Here is a 21400-nt window from a genome sequence, read left to right as displayed (position 1 = left end):
TTGGCAACCCCCACCCCCTGTATTACGACAATTAAAGACCTGGATGCCTGCAACACTTTGCATGCACTATTTCCGCACTGTGCTCTGAATATTTGGAAAGTTGAACCTTAATTTATCCAGATTGTCAGGTAATACACTGACTAGAAAAGTGTGCCCTTTCATACCTCTAACGAAAGCTGGAAAGGAATTTCAGTGTAGCTGGATTGTAACCAATTGTTTATAATAAATTGTGTCTCTATCTTGTAGACCTTTGAAAGGGATACTGTTGCAGCATCAAAATATTAATAAAACATTACCACTATCACATCCACCCAAATCTTTACCACAGTAGATTTAATTCTGTCTTTTCCCATTGGCCATTAATCTTGCTCAAATACAGAACTATAATTATGCTGTGAAATGTTAAGAAATTTAATTACAGAGCATGCCATAATTTAAGTTCAGCACTTCTTCAAGCTGACAAGCTATAACTTACCTCATACTTCAACTTACGCTGACCAGTACTATTATGAAATTTCTCGTTATCCTGGAAAGCAAAGAAAAAGATATAGTTCAAAATGTTTGGTTCTTTAAAAAGGGGAACAAAACTTTATACCAACAAATGACCTAATTCAATAAATGGGTTTAAACTTAAACAGAATTGGCAAATAGAAAATTTACACCAGTGGTTCCTTCTAATAACTAATAAAAGGACATCAAGATAGTTTTTATTTTTATTATTTCTATGCTGCCTTTCTGCACAAATGACCAGCCTTGGTGGTGTACAGCAAGTGTGATTTGTAACATATTCACTTTTAAAATGCCAACAGCTGTTCATACAAAATTGCAAATTAGATATTTTGATGCCACTAAAGGAAACGCCTTCATTGTCTGAACAGGAAGGTAAGATTTTTTTTAAACAACAACAACAACCCTGCAGTACTTCTCTTACAATCACAAGGAAATCATGAAGTTAACTTTACCAGCCCTGACCTTCAGCATGTGAATGGCAGAATATGGAGGCTCCATGCACCAAAATGACTGCCAGCACCTATATACAGCCCACGGAGCCAGTGCATAGGTGAAGATTTGCCTGCAGCACCACAACCATGCCAGGAGACAACCACTGCTGAAATGGCAGCCACCTTTCCCCCAGATCCTGGCATTCAGTCGATGGGGGTGAAGCTGACAGGGCATGCTCAGCAAAGCTATTGCTGGGAGTGGGCATGTTGCTAGGAGGTTGCTGCCTTATGCTGCGACATTCTATGGGTCCAGAAGCAGCTTGAAAAACTGAAGCAGAATAGCTAAACAGAGCACATCTGGCTAAACAGTGACTTTCTGAATCATGGAACAGCATGCTGGTTACTGCATTCAGGTGGACACAAGGTGTTTAATCTGTTGCTAAAAGCAACAAAAAGGCTTTCTTCAGATACGTGCATAATAAAAGACAGAGGAAAGAAATGGTGGTTCAGCTATTAAATAAGGATGGCAAAATGATAACAGATGACAAAGAAAAGGCAGAGGTGCTCAATTCCTACTTTGGCTCAGTCTTCTCCCAAAAGAGGGTCTATGACCCCCCTGGCAAAGGCAAGGTACAGGCTGAAGGGGCAGGATTGCAGTTTGAGATCGATAGGTATATGGGCAAGGAACACCTAATTACTTTGAATGAGTTCAAATATCCAGGGCCAGATGAACTGCATCATAGAGTAATAAAGGAACTGGCAGAAGAACTCTCAGAACCACTGTCTATTCTCTTTGAGAAATCATGGAGGATGGGGGAAGTGCCAGATGACTGGAGGAGGGCTAATGTTGTCCCTATCTTCAAAAACGGTAAAAAGGAGGAACCTGGGAACTACAGACCAGTCAGTCTGACATCAGTCCCTGGGAAAATTCTGGAGCAGATTATAAAGCAAGCCATCTGTAAGCACCTTGAAAACAATGCAGCGATTACTTGAAGCCAACATGGATTTGTCGAGAACAAATCCTGCCAGACGAATCTGATCTAATTTTTTGATCAAGTAACCTCCCTTGTAGACTGTGGAAATGCTGTAGACATCATATACCTCGACTTCAGCAAAGCTTTCGACAAAGTGCCCCATTATATCCTGATGAGCATACTAGCTCAAAGTGGGCTAGATGAAACAACGATCCGGTGGATCCACAGTTGGCTACAGAATAGGACTCAAAGAGTGCTTATCAATGGGACCTTCTCAAACTGGGGAGAGGTAACGAGTGGGGTACCGCAGAGCTCAGTCCTGGGCCCAGTGCTCTTCAACATCTTTATTAATGACTTGGAGGAAGAGGTGCAGGGAATGCTGATCAAATTTGCAGATTACACAAAATTGGGCGGGATAGCTAATACTTTGGAAGACAGAAACAAAAGTCCAACTGATCTGGATAGACTGGAGCGCTGGGCAGAAAACAGAATGACATTTAATAGGGATAAATGCCAAGTTCTGCACCTAGGAAAAAGAATCCAAATGCACAGTTACAAGATGGGGGATACGTGGCTCAACAACACTACAAGCAAGAAGCATCTTGGAATTGTTGTCAATCACAAACCGAATATGAGCCAACAATGTGATGTGGCTGCAAAAAAGGCAAATGCTATTTTGGGCTGCATTAAGAGAAACATAGCTTCCAAATCCTGGGAAGTACTAGTTCCCCTCTACTCAGCACTGGTTAGGCCTCATCTGGAGTACTGTGTCCAGTTCTGGGCGCCACATTTTAAGAAAGATGCAGACAAACTGGAGAGGGTTCAGAGGAGGGCAACAAAGATGATCAGGGGACTAGAAACAAAGCCCCATGAAGAGAGACTGAAGGAACTGGGCATGTTTAGCCTTGAGAAGAGAAGACCGAGGGGAGATACGATAGCGCTCTTCAAGTACTTGAAAGGTTGTCACAGAGAGGAAGACCGGGATCTCTTCTCAATCATCCCAGGGTGCAGGACACGGAATAATGGGCTCAAGTTACAGGAAGCCAGATTCTAGCTGAACATCAGGAAAAACGTCCTGTTAGAGCAATATGACAATGGAACCAATTACCTAGGGAGGTGGTGGGCTCTCCCACACTAGAGGCATTCAAGACGAGGCTGGACAGCCATCTGTCAGGATTGCCCTGACTTGGATTCCTGCATTGAGCAGGGGGTTGGACTCGATGGCCTCGTAGGCCCCTTTGAACCCTATTATTCTATGAATCCATCTTGATCAGCCTCCCCCATCCCTGTCCCCCACCAGTCTGTGACCGTGATGCATCACTACTGGCATCAACACCCCCAAAATAGTATATTTTGATAGCTGATCATAGCTGATCACCTGATCAGCTGTCGCAGGAAAGGTTAGCTGAGAGATAAGGCAATGAAAGCAGAGGGATAAAGAGGAGAGGGTAAGGTGGGAAATTATATCTCTAAATCTCTTCCTCATTGTCCTTTGCTCCATTTCTATCCTTCCCTTTCCTCCTCCAAGAGAAATAAGCAAAAGGGGATGGGGGAAGAGACACAGATATAAAAAGGGCAAATGTCATTTTCTGGATAGTTTCTTCCCTTGTTCAGACTGAGAAGCTATATTTAAATCTTCCCAGGAATGAAAGCAAGAACTGCCCATAGAAATAAAGGGAGAAATCCAAGGGGTTTATATATCTGGGATTCACCACCAGTATGTCCAACCCCCATACCCCAAATTAGCAAAGAGAGGAGTTTCTGCTCTAATTCAGCTCATATTTAGTGTGAAGTATTAAAAAATACCCTGCTAGAGCAAATTTCAAAGGAAATGCAGCTCATTGTACTACTTCATATTGCAGATTAGAAGGGATTGTGGCTGGGAGATAATGGCTTGTGACAGCCCTGCTGTGTAGTTCACACTGAATACTGCAGGTCAGGCTCTGGGTGGTTTACAACAACCCTTCATTGTTCTCCAGAGGTATTAGACACATATTGCAGGGTGAACAAAAGCTGAGAGAATAGTTTATGACAACCCTAAAGTGTTATCCCACATTGCAGGTTGGGCTGGTATAAAACAACCCTGCACTATTGTTCACTATTATACCCCTACTGCAGGTTGGTAGTGTGTGTGTGTGTGTATGTGCGCGCGCTGAGACAGAGTAGCATATGGCAGCCCCGCAATGCAGTCTACTGTTAATATCAGAGGTAGGGCTGACGCTGATCTGGATTCCCAGTCGACCCTGCCCATCCCCACCCCCCACCTCTCAGGTTGCAGCAAAGGTTGATCTACGGATATAGCCCTCTGAAACCTCCTCCTAGGCTAAATCTAGGACTCCATTGCATGCATAAGCATCACTCTCCCTTGAGTTCATGCAGACTGGTTACATTTTTAGAATAGGTAGGTAGGTAGGTAGGTGCGTGTACACACACACACACACACACACACACCCAGAATTCTGCATGTGAAAGAAGACCCAAGTTAGAGCAGGGATGTCTGTGAGGCTACCTTTTATTTTTTCAGTTCCTTCTGCCACAGGGTCAGGTAACACACGCGCACCAGGGACAAACTGCAACATTTTGTTGTGGGGCCCCACTTGTTATTTACTGTTTTATACATTAACATGCACAAGCGGCATGAAGCACATTTTTAGGGGTTAACTGAAGGGAATAAGCTAGCCTGGTCACATTAAAAAAACAAGTGTTTTTCTGAATGTACAAAGCGAGGAACTGGGACCTATCATACCTGTTCTTTGTAAAGCGCCATGTACTTAGATGGTGCTGTATTAACAACAACAAGAAGTAGTAATAGTAGTAGTATTGGCTGGAACTCCTTTTAGAAAAGAGGAATAGCTCAAACTCTTGCCCAGTTTACCACTGCTTCCTGCTTGAAGAATTGTGGGAGAAAAGTAAAGGCTAAAAGTGCATTGAGCAGTCTTTCTTTCTTTCTTTGAGTTGACAGCCACCAACTTTCAGAAGAATATGAGGGAAATATCACTTCATGGAGACATTTCCCCATCAGAAGTGGTCATAAATGCAGGCTTAGGGGTAGGCAATTCTATTTTCTCACCTTTGTAAGTTCAGTAGAATGTAACAGGCTATTATCGTTCTCTCCAGAACTATAGTGAATATTTTGGAGGCGTCTTTGAACTTCTTCTTCAATAAAGGCATTTATTCTAGAAATGTTGAACATAGCACATAAGAAGATAAAATAATTATTCAGTTATGAAAGGGACTATCAAGGCACTGACCCTTGGGTAATCTTGAACACAGGTATTAAGAATAACTACAACATTTCCGCGCAGAAACCAGATATTTATTTCAATGGCTTTTGGTGGTTAGAGATAGGAAAGGATGACTGCAGTGTTAATAAATAACAGATTTATAGCTTTAATATATTGTTACCTGTCATGAGCCTTGGCCAGGCTAAAAAAAGAAGAAGAAAGAACAGTTTTGCTTAAACTACAGCAGAAATTGCTTGCCTTGCTCTCATGTTTCCTATTGTTACAAACTGCAATAAACAGAAGAACTGGTGACAGTCAATTCCCCCATTAAGTTAAACATATGGCGGCAGCCCATTAGCTGCAATCATCCATTAAGAATTAATGGATGTTTTGCTTATGCCTTCAAAAGCAACAGGAGTGCTACCATAGCTTGCAGCATGTAACTTTAGTTCCCACTGTGAAATTTCCTTATTAATAATAAGAGGCAGTATTATCTTATAGCTGCTAGAGAGCAGGATTTGAGTTAAAAGCAACAGAAGGAAGAGAGAAATTGTGTGTGTGTGTATGTTGATAATGTTTAAAAAACAACCCCAAGGGTGTTGGGATGGGGTCAGAGATTTAGCTCGGTGTACGCGATTAGGTATTATTTCATATTCCCTTGATTACATGGTATTAAACATATTTCCCACACATTGTGGAAGTATGATCATAAAATGCTATAAAACCCTGGGCCCTGATTTTAAGAGCTCAAAGCCATAAGCTGCACCAAGTAAATGAAAACAAGGTACAAATTCTTATTTGGGAAACATTTCAAATGCTTCAAAGCAAAGGAACTGTGCCATTCGACTCCTGTTGCAATGAAAGCATTATTTTAGCCATTTTATTAAAGGCATCCATCTAAAAATACTTCAGTAGAAAACTGGGTTACAGAATTTTTTGAAAGGTTTATAATTTGGTAAAATAGGAATACATACCTGTCATCAACCAATGGAATAAAATGAGATGGAGATTTTGGAATGCTAGAAGGGGAACTGCTATGAGACAGTCTCTCTTCTACGGCTCCAAGGTAGCCTTTTTCAACTCCATCACCTTCATATATCTTCTGCTTTAACTGCTGTATTTGCAAGTCCAAACTGTCAGCAAATTTCAACACATATTATTTAAGATGCATCGACACAGTAGGGTTTCAAAAGCTCTGCTGTATTAAGCTTCCCTAAGATAAGCCCCCTAAGTTTGAGCCTATCTATAAAAAGGAGACAAAACAAATTTAGGGAGGTTTCTGCTAACAAGGTATTTTGATCTTGAGGGTATGAATATCAGTGCTGCAAAGTTCTTTAAGGAAGGACTCTAAGGGCGCAATCTTATGCATGTTTAGGATGCTGGGAGTTGTAGGACGTATTTATATCTAAACATGCATAGAACAGCACCCTAAAGAAACTAAAAACCTGAAAAGTAGAGTTTCAACATGTGTTGGGGGCGGCAGGAGGCACAACCACTCATGTTAACTTGGATTGTAGGAGGGCCTCCCCAAGTAAATGTCCATACTTCCTTATGTAGACCTACTTACTACAGTACTTTAAATTAACAGCCTCAGAGCATACTTATATCCAATTGTATTTTGGTAGGCACAAGACTACAGCCAATATGGTTTGAGAAGAAATTAAATCAGGATATTATCCCACAAGGGCCACTTCCTTAGATACACACAAACATTAACACAAATAATGTTACAACTGTTTAAATAGCAAAGTACTCATTTGTCAACAAGGAACTACATTAGGATGTAAATATATTGGTTAAACAAATGAACACTAGTAATTTTCAGAGCAAATATCTTAGTCAGCTCATTAAAGTTAGATTGATTCATGAGCCTTAGACCATTAACAGCACTTGAGTATCCTTGCCTCATTTTAGAGCTTCAACAATGATTTCAACTATTTAGCCTCTAGAGGAACTGGCACAAGTCAAAAGGGGCTATTAGATTCAAACGGATGAAGACAAACATTTTTTTAAAACATTCCGAGCATTTTTGGATGAATAGAGACTTTCAAATAGACCTGAAAGTCCATTATTGGTCCGTGCCTCATACTAGAAAACTTAGTATGGGTTTGTTTTGGGTTAATGTTGTATTATTTTACTGTGTTCTGTTTGCACCCCACTTTGGGATGATTTTATAAGGAAACGTGGGTACAAAAGCTCTGTAATACATAACTAGCATGTTAAAATAAAAACCAAGGGAGACAATTTGTTTTGGAAGATTCAGCTTTCATTGCATTCAAATGCAAACACCCTCATATTTCCCAACAGTCTGAAACAAAATAATGTATACACATCAAAGCAGATGGTGTGCACATATTAAGGATCATCTAATATTTGCACTGGGAAAGTATTAAAACATTTTAATAATAAAATCTAAAGTTAGCTTTTTCAGTTCCACCCAGCTCCCATATGATCATCGCAAGAGTTTGCTTACTACAGGAGTAACTACACTACTGCTTCAAATATGAATTTTCAAGCCTAGGTATAAAGAGACAATGCTGCTTATTCTTTTCTGTAGAACCACTGCAGGGTCATACGAACAGATTATTTATATAAGCCTGATCCACTCCTAAGCAAGTCCAAACAAACCAACAAAGGTTATCTCCCCAACACACAACAATTCACACAATGATAGGGTTCCAGCTTCTTCCTTCTGATGAAGTAGACAAGGTGCTTTCATCTGTAAAGCCGACCACCTGCTTCCTTGATCCTTGCCCATCTGGCCTCATTATGAACTGCAGAGAGAGGCTGGGTGAGGGGATCAGGGTGGTGGTGAATACCTCCCTTGAGGAGGGAGTCATGCCATCAGCTCTCAAGGAGGCAGTGATAAGACTGCTCTTAAAAAAGCCCTCCTTGGATCCCCAAGTCCTGAACAACTTTCGCCCAGTTTAGAATCTGCCATTTTTGGGCAAGGTGATTGAGCAGGTGGTGGCGATGCAGTTGAAGGCACACTTGGAAGAAGCCGATTATCTAGATCCATTTTGATTGGGCTTCAGGCCTGGGCATGGGACAGAAATGGCCTTGGTCGCCTTGGTGGATGATATGAGGAGGGCTTTGGATAGGGGTGAATGCTCCTTCCTTGTTCTCCTCGACCTCTCAGTGGCTTTTGATACTGTTGACCACGGTATCCTCCTGGACCACCTGGAGGGGTTGGGCATGGAAGACACCGTATTGTGGTGGTTCCGGTCCTTCCTCTCTGGCAGGTACCAGAGGATAGCACTGGGAGACGAGGTGTCAGACCTGTGGCCGCTCACTTGTGGGGTGCCACAGGGTTCCATCCTCTCCCTGATGCTATTTAACATCTATGTGAAGCCGCTGTGGGCTATCATCAGGAGGCTTGGGTTATGGTGTCATCAATATGCAGATGATACGCAGCTCTACCTCTCGTTCAAATCTTCACCAAGGGTGGCCGTAGAATACCTGTCTGGAGAATAAGCTGAGGGTGAACCCTGACAAGACCGAGGTACTTTTGGTGGGAGACAAGAGGAGGTTGAGGGATGCTGACCTGGTGTTGAATGGGGTATGGCTACCCTTGAAAGACCAGGTCCACAGCCTGGGGGTCATTTTAGACTCCCAGCTGTCCATGGAGGCTCAGGTGTCAGCTGTGAGCCGGACAGCGCTGTACCAACTCCATCTGATATGGCAGCTGCGCCCCTACCTTCCCAACCATCTGCTCCCATCGGTAGTACATGCCTTGGTCTCCTCTTGTCTAGACTACTGTAATGTGCTCTACATGGAGTTACCTTTGAAGACAGTTTGGAAGCTGTAGCTGGTGCAGAACATGGCGGCTTACCTGATTAAAGGCAGCCGCCAGCAAGATCACATCACTCCAGTGCTGAAGGAGTTGCACTGGTTACCAGTTGTTTTCCAGGCCAAATTCAAGGTGTGGTTTTGACCTTTAAAACCCTATATGGTTCCAGCCCAACCTATCCCAAGGAGCGCCTCCAGCAACACCAGAATGGCCGCTTAACAAGATCAGCCTCGGATGGCCTTCTCTCTGTCCCATCAGCCAGGACAGCTAGGCTGGTGAGGACGAGGGAGACGGCCTTCTCTGTGGTGGCCCCCACTTTGTGGAGATCCCTCCCTAGGAACTCCGCCATGCCTTCTTTAATGAGCTTCCGCGATGCATTAAAAACGTGGTTGTTCAGGCAGGCATTTGGAGTAGGTTAGGGTATTTTTAGAAATACAATGTTTTAATGTGGAATTTTATTGTTTTAAACTGTTGTATTATTGTACATTGCCCAGAGTGGCTGGGTGACCAGCCAGATGGGCGAATAAGAAATTTAATTAATAATTAATTAATAATAAATCAACATTTCCCTGCAACTAAACCCCTGTTCAGAATGAGACGCACTCTCCAGCTGTCATTTGTTAGGTGGCTACCTCTTCCTGCTGCAGTGAAACTAGGTTAGACCACAGGTTCATTATTTTTCTGAGATTTCTGTAATGGCTAAAATAATAAATACGAAACTCAAACCATACAGAAAATTCTGGGCGACAGAATATTGGCACATTACAAAGATTTCTCCATCCCTCCTCTCATTTTATAATTAATGAACTATTCATAGAGAAAAGCATGTTATGATGCTCCAGTGGCCATTTAAATAGTTTGGAAGGGCAATCCTAACCTTTACTTCTATCAAGTAAAATCATACAATGGCCCCCTTTTGGGTGAAACAGTTCCTGAGCTTTGAATGGAGGAAAGTTACCAGGAGAAACATGCAAAGTTACCAGAAGGAAAAGGCTGCAGAATTGGAAAAACAGGGGTGTGGGTTTTTTTCCTGTTTTTTTTTTCTCTGAGGACTGTTTTTGCTTTTTTCCAAAAACTTGGAAAAATTGAACAGCTTTGGATTATGAAATATTTTCTTTTAGAATTTAAAATGAAGTATTTATATATTGTTACCCAGCCTTTAGGACAGGAAGGCCTGGTGTGCGGGGTCACGAAGAGTTGGACACGACTTAACGACTGGATAACAACAGCAACAACAACCAGCCTTTACTCCCCTCCCCCACAAAGATGACTTCTAAAAACTATGTAATAAGAACTTTTTTATAGAAAGACTAGAGATGTAAAATGTCTGCAAATAATGAAGCCATGGGGAATTTTTTTTAATCCTCTCTGTAAGATTTCCAGCATAGTTATTTCTTTCATTCCTCATCAAAATATTGATCTAATGTATATCTTACTGATAGACATTTATGTTCAGTTTCCCAACATGTGAATAGAGTCACCACTGTGCATTCTTGACAGCTTGGGTTTTGTTCTATAGAGTCCTGTGTTTCTGATGCTATAGCAGTCATCTAATGTAGTTCTACTCTATTCAGACAATAATTACAAATTCATTAACTGAGTTTACTTTTAAAAGTTTTAAAATATAATGATAATTTTATGAGCAAACTAAGTTATATATAAAATAATTTTAGGAACAGAAAGGCTGCTTCATCTTCCAAAGCAGCCCTCCCCAACCTGGTGCCCTCCAGATGTTTTAGACTACAGTGCCCAGCATTCCTGACCACTGGCCATGCTGCCTGAGGCTGATGGGAGCTAAAGTCCAAAATATCTGGAGATCACAAGGTTGGGGACGGCTGTCTTAAAGCAACAAAGTGTCTTAAGATCTGTAAAGCACACTGAAAAAATAGTTTTGCTTATTTTTCAATTTCCCCCAAGATTTAGTTTTTTTCTGACACCCCACACATCTCTAGGGTGTGTGTGTGTGTGTGTGTGTGTAAAGCTGACCGTGGAATGTGAACAAGAAAATGAGCCTGGGGAAAAACACTGGACAAAGAGACTTCCAAGATAAGCCCAAAACCTGAAGCATGGGTCACATAATTCAGGGATGTTGCCAGCAGGTGAAGTGGAGGTCCAGGTTTCTGAGGGAAAGGTGATGTCCTTTAACATTGGAAAGAGGGATTTCCAAATGAGATAGGACATGTAGTCAAAAGATGTGTTTTTACACATCATGCAAGGACTTGGGAATAAAGACTATTTAAGATACACCAAAATCAGCAGAACTCTTGAGAACACTGGAAAAGCAGCTAGCACACCACCTGCTTCTCAGTATACAATTTGAGTTGGCCATCAGGTTCTGCTGCTCCAACATTGGTAACTGTATGAATGTAGAAACTGTGAATGAATTGAATTTAACTGCATTTTACCTAAATAAAGGTATTCTAGAAATTGTATTTCGGTTTTGAGTCTTAGTCTGTATCTCACCTCGTAATCCCAGCAATTTATAACACCTCTGTCTCTCTGCCCTCAGAGTGGGGAGGTCCAATATATCCTGTGGCTCCTGGGACACCATCCCAGGGGCCATACAATTGTACCCTTAGAGAACTTCTCAACTCGTCTTCTCAGAAACAGCACACTGATCAGTCCGAAAGGAGGGAAACTTCTGATGCAGTTTAAGGGCCAAACCAGACATGACATTAAAATGACTTTGTATTTAACACACATGTTTTGTTTTTTTAATGTAAGGGATACAACTGATAATTATCAGGACTGCAGCAGGTGGGAAGAGGGAGTTTAATGCTTTCCTCCACGGCTGCAGGCTTGACAAAACTGCTCCTACGAAAACCACTATTTACACAAGAAGGAAAGCTCCCATCTGCTCAATATCCTCCCCACAAGAAAGAACATCTTGACCCTGAGAAGGGTTCATCAAGTTAGGTGACTACGTCTTTCTACTGCAGCACTGAAACTGGGTATTTTCTATGAAACGGCATTGAAAGTGCGCGCGCGAATTAATGACAAAATTAATTCTTCTTACTGTTCTCGGTCTTGTTCCAAGGCCTTTTGTTCTGCTTCTAGAGTAGCCTGTAGGTCTGCCTGTTCACTGTAGCTGCTGTTCAAAGTTGCAAGTTTCTGCTTTTGTTCCTCAATTTCTATGGTAGAAAGACGCTGCAAGGCAGAGTGTCGCCTTTCCAGCTTAGCCACTGCTTGCTCCAGTGCCTCTCGTTGCTGTTTTTGCCTTGATTCAAGAATTTCTTTTTCCTTTTTCCGAACTTTTTCTTCTTGGCGGGCTATGTTGGTAGTGAATTCAAACGTTTCTTGAAGCTGCTGTAGCTGGCTGGCACTGGCCTTATACTGTGCAAGCTGTTCTTCTTTTTCTTCCATTTCTTTCTCAACTTCATAAAGAGTATTGTCCAAGCTTTGCAGGCCTCGATCAAGTACTTCAGAGGCTCGTTGCTTTTCTTCCAACAAAGCTGGTAAATGATTATTAATCAGATACAGGAGCTGCCTCTCCTTATGTTGCAGTCTATATTCACCCAATTTTATTTTATTACATTCTTCAACAGCCAGTGCAACATCCAGCATGTTTTCATCATTTCTCTCAAGATTTAAGTGCTGTGTACGTGCATGTTTTAAACGGGCCAGATTGTCGTGTTCATCAGTTATCTCTTTTTCTAGATGATCTCTTTGTTGAACCAAGTCTCTCTCTAAACTAGTTAGCTGTTCTAGCTGTTTCTGCTTAAAATCTATGAAGTTGTGCTGTACCTTTTCTAATTCTTCACAGTCTTCATCACCTTCAGATCTGGCTTCTTTGACTCGTAAGAGAGACTCCCTGATGTCTTCAAGGCCTTTCTTCTCTTCTTCAAGCCTTTGCACATCTCCTCTTCTGAGCAGCTGTATCACGACTTGTTTGTCTCTAAGCTGCTCTTCTAAGTTTGCTACCAGCAGTAACTGATCTCTTTCCTGTTCCTCCAGCCTCTTTTTTTCCAGTTCTAACTTGATATATTGTTCTTCTTTTTCCTTTTCAAGCTTTTCCAGTTCTCGGAAAATCTGCATTTTCTCTGCTTTTTCATTCTGATTGAGCTCTTGTAATCGCTGAAGTTCTTCTTTAACTCTAGCAAAAATTTCTTCTTCTTGTTTCTTTTTTTGAAGTTCTATTTCTTGCTGCTCACGTAATCTCTCTTCTTCAAATTTTTCCTTTTCTGCCAGCAAGTCTTTCATCCTGCTTTCTATATGAACACTTCTCCTTTTAAGGTTCTCCTCTTGCTTTCGGATTTGCAGCTGAACTATTTCCGTTTCCTTACGTTGTGACTCCACTTCTTGCTGCATTCTTTCTAGTTCAGCTTTGTTAGATTTTTGTTTTTCCTCCATTTCTTCTATCAGCTTTCTAAGTTATTTTTTAAAAAGAGAGGTTTTATTTTTCCAAAGATGTTGCACCTAAGAGATAGTAGACTTTATAGAAAAGCTATCTGTGCCTTGTTTCTATTTTCCTACAAATGAAGAGCTGTTCTGTAACTATTGAGAGAAACAGCCCTTGAACAAGATCAATATAAATGTGTATTAAGAACACTTTTTAACGTGGTTAAAAAAACACATTATATTATTGGTGTTATACTTTACTAAGGGCGCAATCCTGTCTAGATAGGCGGCTGCCTCCAAACTCGGAGGCGACCACCTATCCACATAGGATGTGTCGTCCACGCAGTTCTGCTCTCCCCACCCCGGAACGCCCCCAACCACACCCCTTTTCAGCCGCTCTGTGCTCCTCTTCTGAGTGTGGAGGACAGGGCTCCTCTGTGCTGCCTCCAAGGCAGCGCAGAAGTCGGGGGAGGTCAATTCCCGGAAAACCAGATATCCTATGGCTGTCTAGCCACGGCCTAGCGGCCATAGGATTGCTCCCTCCATGATTTTAAATTACTTTTTAATCATATATATGGCAGTGCACATGTGTCACTATTTAGCCCAGGCCCTCTGTTTTGGTTTCAGACTCTGATTCAGATTCAGAGATGGAGTTAAAAGAAGTCCAACAGAGATAGGGTGTGGGGGGGAAAAATTCCCCAAGATTCCCCAGGAGCCAGCAAAGAACCTTCCCAGGGGCTTATCGAGGAGGAGGGCCAGCCTCAGAGACCATCTCCCCACATCCGTGGGAACCCAGGTTCTGTTGGAGGGGGAGAGAGCGTCAGTATAGACAGATGTCAGAACTCGCCAAAGTTAAGCGGGCGGAACTGAGAGGAGGAGGAGGAGGGAGGCGTCACACCAGATTGGCTGTCCATCAGAAGTTGGGGCGGGAGGATCCTCCCTGAAGGCAGGAGCTCAGAAAAAGCCAGCCAAGCATGGTGGAAAACCTGTTTGGAGATGAAATGCAACTGACTTGCTTTCAGTAGCTCTCTTACCAAAAGATTTACTTTGCAAATTAGGCTTAGAGGACAGCTCTAAGCATTTGTAGTCACTTCAGAGGTGAAGAGGGGCTATTAGCTGAATAAAGAGTTTGTGGATTGCACAGCAAGTCTCTGCTGCCTCGTTACTCAGTGGGAAGGCTTAGCATCTGTGACAACATGGAACATCAGTAAATACAATGGGTTGGATCCAGAGTTTTTATTCCACTGGCAGGAAAGTCCATGAATGGAATTCTGTTCAGAACAATCCCACTGGAGAAAAGGGAGGCAATTTTCACAGATTCTCCCTTCCTCTGCAGACCCATGCCACCTCTCCTACTGTTCCAGAGTATCGCCAAACCCTCTGGAGCAAGCAAATTTTGGGGGACACAGGGGACTTCAGGGAGAGGAAAAGATCACCTCTGCCCCCACTCAACCAGCAGAAGATCTGCGCTGGATCAAATGCCTCCTGCTGACAGAGGAGGCCTTCTGTCCTTGGGAGGCTTTTGCTGGATCCAACATAAGCTGATGCTTTTAAAATACATAAAATAAATATTAAAATAATATGTATGATGCACAAAACTAGGGAAGTGATATGCATCTTCCTTTTGTTCTTACAGGGTATGTTTCCACAGTTTTAGTTTCTACCTTATAGTTGATTTCTGTGGTGAAAGTTTACAAGTAATGCTGTGCCACGGAGTCATGTTATCTTCTGTCCTTGAGGAGAGACAGAAACCTTTTCTTATGATTTATTGTAGGGCCTAATTCCAGTCAAATGGAGTTGGAACATAAATACAGCCCAATGTTAGATTTGTATAAAGGAAAGCTCTGTAAAGCTTAAAAGCTAATATTAATACAACAAAATATGTTGCTCAAATAGAACCTCTTTTGTTTTGTCTGTTTTATTTGTCAATGAAAGATTCCAAAGGAAATAATATAATTATTTGTGTCTACCACTTACTCAACCACTTATCAGCATATGTCTTTACAGTCAGACATCCAACAGTTACCTTTTACTTTCTAATTTTTCTAGTTCTTCTCGTTGCTGTCTCTCAAATTCTAATCTGTTTCATTAAAAAATGAAAAGCAAAATTAAAAAGGAATTCTGATGAATTATTATACACTTTATAATTTAATATACTCAACTTAACAAAATGAGTTTTATATTCAATATAATTTATGGTCACACTATAGCAACATTAATCAAGACAGATAAATGATTAGCACAGCTAATCGCAACTTAGGTACATGCAGGTATAGCAATCAATATAAAGAAATTTAGTTTCTCTACCTTAGACAGATTGGTCCTTTTACAGGGAAAAGACTGCCAGAGGAGGTAGAGAGAAATAAAGTCATCAGTTAAGCAAAGAGTTTATAGAAATAAGATTAAAAAGAAAAGCAGCAACAGCCTAACCACAGAATATAAGCATATATGAACACATACATATATACGATTGAAGAAATAGGAACCCTAGTTTGAGTGGAAAGCACTTCTCCTAAAACAAATATTTCTACTGACTACTCCTTCCAGCTACAGTGCCTCACATTATATCCCATGCTGTTCAGAGGTCCCTCAACCTTTGGGAACACCTTTTCATGAGGGTGTAGAGGGAAGAAACTCTGCTTGCAACTGTTAGGATGCAATCTATATTTTACAAGACATTTAGGGCTCAATCTTATCAGGATAGTCTGCCACCTCCAAACTCGGAGGCAGCCAGCTATGGAGGGGATCCTCTCCTCTGTGCTCTGGCCGCCCTGCATTGGTGGCTAGACAGCCGATGCTGGCTGTCTAGCTGGGGACTTTGGAGCAAGGACGGGGGAGAGGCTGCACGGCGCATAGGGAATGTCAGAACGCTCCTGTGGTCTCCTGCTCTTCCTCAGGAATGCCCCCTTTCTGCCCACTCCACACTGCGTTTACGAGTGTGGAAGCAGGGAAGAACTGTGCCACCTATGAGGCAGCAGGGGAGGGGGCGGGGAGTGCAGTTTCTGGGAACCGAGCTCAGACCCCTGACTCCAAGCTCATTTCCCAGAAACCGAAAAATCCTCTGGCCATGTAGACACTGTCTAATGGCCACAGAATTGCTCTCCCTGTATATCTAGGATGGACTTCGACTTTAAAAAGAATCCACAACAGGATATGTCCAGGTGACCAAACATTCTTACATGTTCACTGTATTAGGTTTGCATGTCTTCCCTTGGTGAGATATTCCTTCATCTAGAGTTTGTGCAGCTTAGGCAGAGGAGGACTCCTCCTTATGCAAATTGTACTGCAAGTGTGATGACAGGATGCACACTGTTCAGTCCAGTATGGGAAGTCACTCATACTTTAACTGTTACAGCATAACTCTAAGATACTTAGGGCCAGTTCAGACTTTTAAAAAAATAACTATTCAGCATTCCACCTGCCCATGGAACCACAACTGCATGGAGGAAGTATCTTCTGACTCCACAACACTATGGAAATTGCTGCTTTTAAATACAAAAGGCAAGCATAGAGTGGCTGAAACCAGCCATCAGTAATTTAAAAGGGAAAATGCCCTCTCATCTCAATTATGGCTATTCATAGTTTTGAGATATTTTAAGACTTCTGCAGGATTAACAGGAAGAAGATATAGTCTACAGTTAATTTCTGTTGATTTTGCCCTAAACACTAAAAGACTTGCTTGCACTGGGATTTTACTTCAGGTTTGTGGCCCTCTGAAGTGCAATGCACTTCAGAAACTGTGCTGGATACAGATTCATAGCCACTGTAGCAGAAGAATAGAATGACTACAGTGAAAACTGGAAACGCATGTTCGAAGGCTTCAAAGATGTGCATGGATTGTTTCTGTTTATAAGGAGGTTAGACAAATCTGTGGAGAGTGCTATTAGCAATGACAGCCAAACGGAACTGCCATGATCAGAGACAGTATGGTTCTGATGACCATCAGCTGCTGGGCACAAACCAATGTGGGAGGCCTATTGCTTGTACAACCTGTTTGTGGGCCTCCCAGAACCATCTGCTGGCCACTGATGGAAATAGGATGCTAGACTAGATAGACCTTTGGCCTGACCCAGCAGGACAACTCTTCTGGGTAGCAAATTACACACAGAGTGTCTGTTGGTGTTTTTTAAAATTAAATAGCAGTTTCCCACCCCTGCAAACTGTAAAACTGTTGAGTGAACTTCAACAGTTTCCACTATAAAAGAACACATCTTTAAAAGTCTCAAAGATGGCAAGAATATAATGAGTTAGTGCAGAGATGTTTTTGAAGGCAAGAAATAAGACTTCAGGGAGAGGACAGAGACCAAATGTGGACACATTTTACAGAGACCAAATGTGGACTTATTACCGCCACCAAACCCCCAGAGTGATTCATCATGAGGATATCAGAGCACTCGAATGGGCAGATACTCTACACTAGCCTTCCACAATCTAGTGTCCTCCAGATGTTTTGGACTACAACTCCCAGCATTCCTGACCATTGGCTTCCTGGGGCTGATGGGAGGGGATGTAGCTCAGGGGAGAGGCAATAACTCAGTGGCAGAGCACCTGCTTTACACGCAGAAGGTCCCAGGTTTGATCCCCAGCATCTCCAGGTAGGGCTGGAAAAAATCCTGCCTGAAGCCCTGGAGAGGCGCTGCCAGTCAGTGTCAACAATGCTGGGCCCAATGGTCTGACTCAGTATAAAGCAGTTTCCGATGTACAGCTGGAGGGCACCACACTGGGGAAGCTGCTGTACACAATGGAGACCGAAACACACACTAAACAGAGGCAAATTACAGATATAGCTGTGTTAGTCCACAGTAGAGGTAATAAAAAGTAATCCTTATAAACTAAATACTTTATTATGGCACAAGCTTCTCTAAGCAGCAGTTTGTTCTGGGCTGCACTCTGTTGCTGCATGTAAGCATCTCCATCAATGAACAGACACTAGAGCTGCCAGCATTGACAGTGCTAATCACCCATTAGGAAGCAGAGGGAAGGTATGTTTGGGATTAATTGCTACTCTGCAGGTACACTACATCCAGGACCTCAACTAAGAAATACAATAAAAGTTACAAAGCTTTCTGCTTTAGCACAAGTTAAATATTTGACCTAGTGCACTCAAGTAATATAAAAATATTCTCCTTCTAAACAAATTCCATTTCTTATATTTATTTGTGCATTTCTCCATAATAACCTTCTAAAATATTCCCGTTTCACTTGCCTTTCTTTTTTGTTTTGTTTTGTCTTAATACTTGGGACCATTTCTTAGCACAAAGCTAAAGTGTTAATCAAAAACATCACTGGTGGGAGAACTACATTTATACTTCCTCAAAACTCTTGAAAATAAAGGGTACATGTGTTTACATATTGGGTCCAATCTATACACTGCTAACACCTGTAGTAGTGAAACTAACTCTAGATGGTTGCAATCCCTCTCGGCTGAACAGAGCACTTCAACCTGGTATTCTCATTTCTCCAAACTTCACTTACCGCCTAACATAAGTTAACATGTATTGTTTCCTTATTGTAAGCATATATCATATACTTGCAGCAGGCTAGGAAAACTGCTTTTTTCAAACACTGACATTCACACACACATACCGTTGCTGATATCAGTAAGAATAACAGTATTTGGCATGTACTCACCCTGGATTATATAGCATCACTGCTGAGAGGTTTTCACAAGATTTTGAAAGATCTGACATGGACAAACTGAAGGTAGAAAGGAGTCCGCTCTAACAAGACAGCAAAAGATTCAACAATTACTTAACCAATAACATTAAATATGTTTTGAAGAAGCTATCCAAACTTTTCCTGCCCAAAATATAATTTCAACTCATAATGGAACTTATTTTTCTATGGAACTCCCTGCCATCAGGCACAAACATTATTTTGTTTTTGGTGCCTGCTGAAGACATTTTTATTTAAACAAGCCTTCCCTGACTAACCAGCCATGGTTTTATTGGTACCATTTGATTTTAAAGGTTTTAATTCTGTATTTCAATTATAATGATGATGATGATTTTCTCCTCCTCTTTTTATTGTACACTGCTTGGATATTTTATTGGATGTAGAGTAATATATAAATCTTAAGAACTTAAGAAGAGCCATGCTGGATCAGACCAAGGGTCCATCTAGTCCAGCATTCTGTTCACACAGTGTCAACCAGCTGACCACGACAAACCCACAACCAGGACATGAGTGCAAAAGCACGCCGCCCTCCTGCCCATGCTCCCCAGCAACTGGTGTATATAGGCTCACTGCCTCTGATACTGGAGGTAGCATATAGCCATCAGGATAAGTACCCATTAATATTCTTATACTCCAGGAATTTCTCCAATCCCCTTTTAAGGCCATCCAAATTTGTGGCCATCACTACATCCTGTGGTAGCGAATTCCATAGCTTAACTATGTGCTGTGTGAAGAAGTCCTTCCTTGTATCTGTCCTGAATCTCCCACCAATCAGCTTCATGGGATGACCCCGGGTTCTAGTATTATGAGAGAGGGAGAAAAACATCTCCCTCTATCCACTTTCTCTATGCCATGCATAATTTTGTGCACTTCTATGTTTCCCCTTATTCGCCTTTTTTCTAAGCTAAATAATTCCAGCTGTTGTAACCTTTCCTCATAGGGGAGTGGCTCTAGCCCCTTGATCATTTTAGTTGCTCTTTTCTGCCCTTTTTCCAATTCTACAATATCCCTTTTTAGTTGCGGTGACCAGAATGGTACACAGTAGTCTAAGTGTGGTTCCACCACAAATTTGTATGAGAGTAGTATGATCCTGGCAGTTTTATTTTCAATTCCTTTTAGAATTATGTCTAACATGGAATTTGCCTTTTTCACATTTCACATTTTCATTGAGCTGTCCACCACAACCCCAAAATCTCTTTCTTGGTTTGTCACTGCTAGCTTATATTCCATCAGCTTATTCTTGGAAGTTGGGATGTTTTGCCCCAATGTGTATCAGTTTACACTTGCTTACATTGAACTGCATTTGCCATTTGGATGCCCTTTCTCCCAGTTTGGAGAGATCCTTTTGGAGCTCCTCGCAATCCCTTTTTGTTTTAACCACCCTAACTAATTTGGTGTCATCAGAAAACTTGGCCACTGCTCACTCTTAATTCCAGATCATCTATGAATAAGTTGAAAAGCATTGTCCCCAATACAGATCCCTGCGGGACCCCCCTATTTACATCCCTCCATTGGGATAATGTATCATTTGCTCCTACTCTCTGTTCTTTAATTAGTTACTGATCCATAAGAGAACTTCTCTTATTCCATGACTGCTATGTTTACTCAGGAGTCTTTGGTGAGGGATTCTGTCCAAAGCGTTTTGGAAGTCTGAGTAAACTATGTCCACCGGATCAACCTACCAGATCAACATATCCACATGTTTATTGACACTCTCAAAGATCTCTAAAAAGTTAGTGAGACAGGACTTATCTCTGTGGAATCCATGCTGATTCTTTTTCAGCAGGGCTTGTCCTTCTGTATGATTAATAATTTATCTTTAATAATGCTTTCAAATGATTTACCCAGAACAGACATTCAGCTAACTGACTTGTAATTTTGCAGATCCCCCTGGATCCCTTTTTAAAAATTGGTGTTACATGGGACATTTTCCAGTCCTCTGGTACAGAGGCTGATCTAAGGGACATGTTACATATTTTTGTTAGAGGATCAGCAGTTCCACATTTGAGTTCTTTAAGAACTCTAGGATGGATACCATCCAGGCCCAGTGATTTAACTTTCAATTTGTCAATACAATTATTTTATTTATTTTTATTTATCTCCCAAAATGAACCTACCCATACACTATGTTCAGCATCTAAGGTCCTCCTCCGAATGCCTCCTTCAAGAGAAGCTCGGAAGGCAGCAACGAGGGAGGGGCCTTCTCAGTGGTGCTCCCCCCCCTGCCAATCTGTGGAACAAGCTCCCTGATGAGGTCTGCCTGGCACCAACATTATTATCTTTTTGGTGCCAGGTTAAGACCTCTCTTTTCCCAGGCATTTGGCATCACATGATGAGTTTTAATCAGTCCTGGATGTGTCTTTAGTTATGACTGATAGTTCAATGTTGTTTTTAGTTATATGTTGCTTGTGCATATTGTCTGTGTGCTTTTATGTACATTTTTGTAAATGGCTTTTA

General features: G+C 41.7%; 1 protein-coding gene across 9 annotated transcripts in view; it reads right to left on the bottom strand.

The window, feature by feature from the left end:
• The window catches only part of KIF16B (kinesin family member 16B), a 156128-nt gene that overhangs the window by 59044 nt on the left and 75684 nt on the right, over nt 1-21400 (bottom strand). For 7 of the 9 annotated variants that reach the window (XR_014786291.1, XM_084824040.1, XM_084824049.1 and 4 more), the window contains 6 exons: nt 18899-18987; nt 15294-15347; nt 11946-13295; nt 6114-6272; nt 4986-5091; nt 476-526 (listed from right to left, as the gene is read on the bottom strand). Coding sequence is in view for 8 of the 9 variants with exons in the window: in XM_084824040.1 (XP_084680166.1) it covers nt 476-526; nt 4986-5091; nt 6114-6272; nt 11946-13295; nt 15294-15347; nt 18899-18987 (1809 nt within the window). In the remaining variant the exon portion in view is untranslated. Of the gene's footprint in view, nt 1-475; nt 527-4985; nt 5092-6113; nt 6273-11945; nt 13296-14301; nt 14359-15293; nt 15348-18898; nt 18988-21400 lie in introns of those variants that run through there. The other 2 variants (XM_084824032.1, XM_084824067.1) reach the window with 2 other exon arrangements.

Source organism: Heloderma suspectum, chromosome 1 (assembly GCF_057233095.1).
Source record: "Heloderma suspectum isolate Gila_16-S chromosome 1, 16-S_ref, whole genome shotgun sequence".
Taxonomy (NCBI): Eukaryota; Metazoa; Chordata; class Lepidosauria; order Squamata; family Helodermatidae; genus Heloderma; species Heloderma suspectum.
Note: the sequence above shows the minus strand (reverse complement) of the source record. Positions and strands in the feature narration are given on the sequence as shown.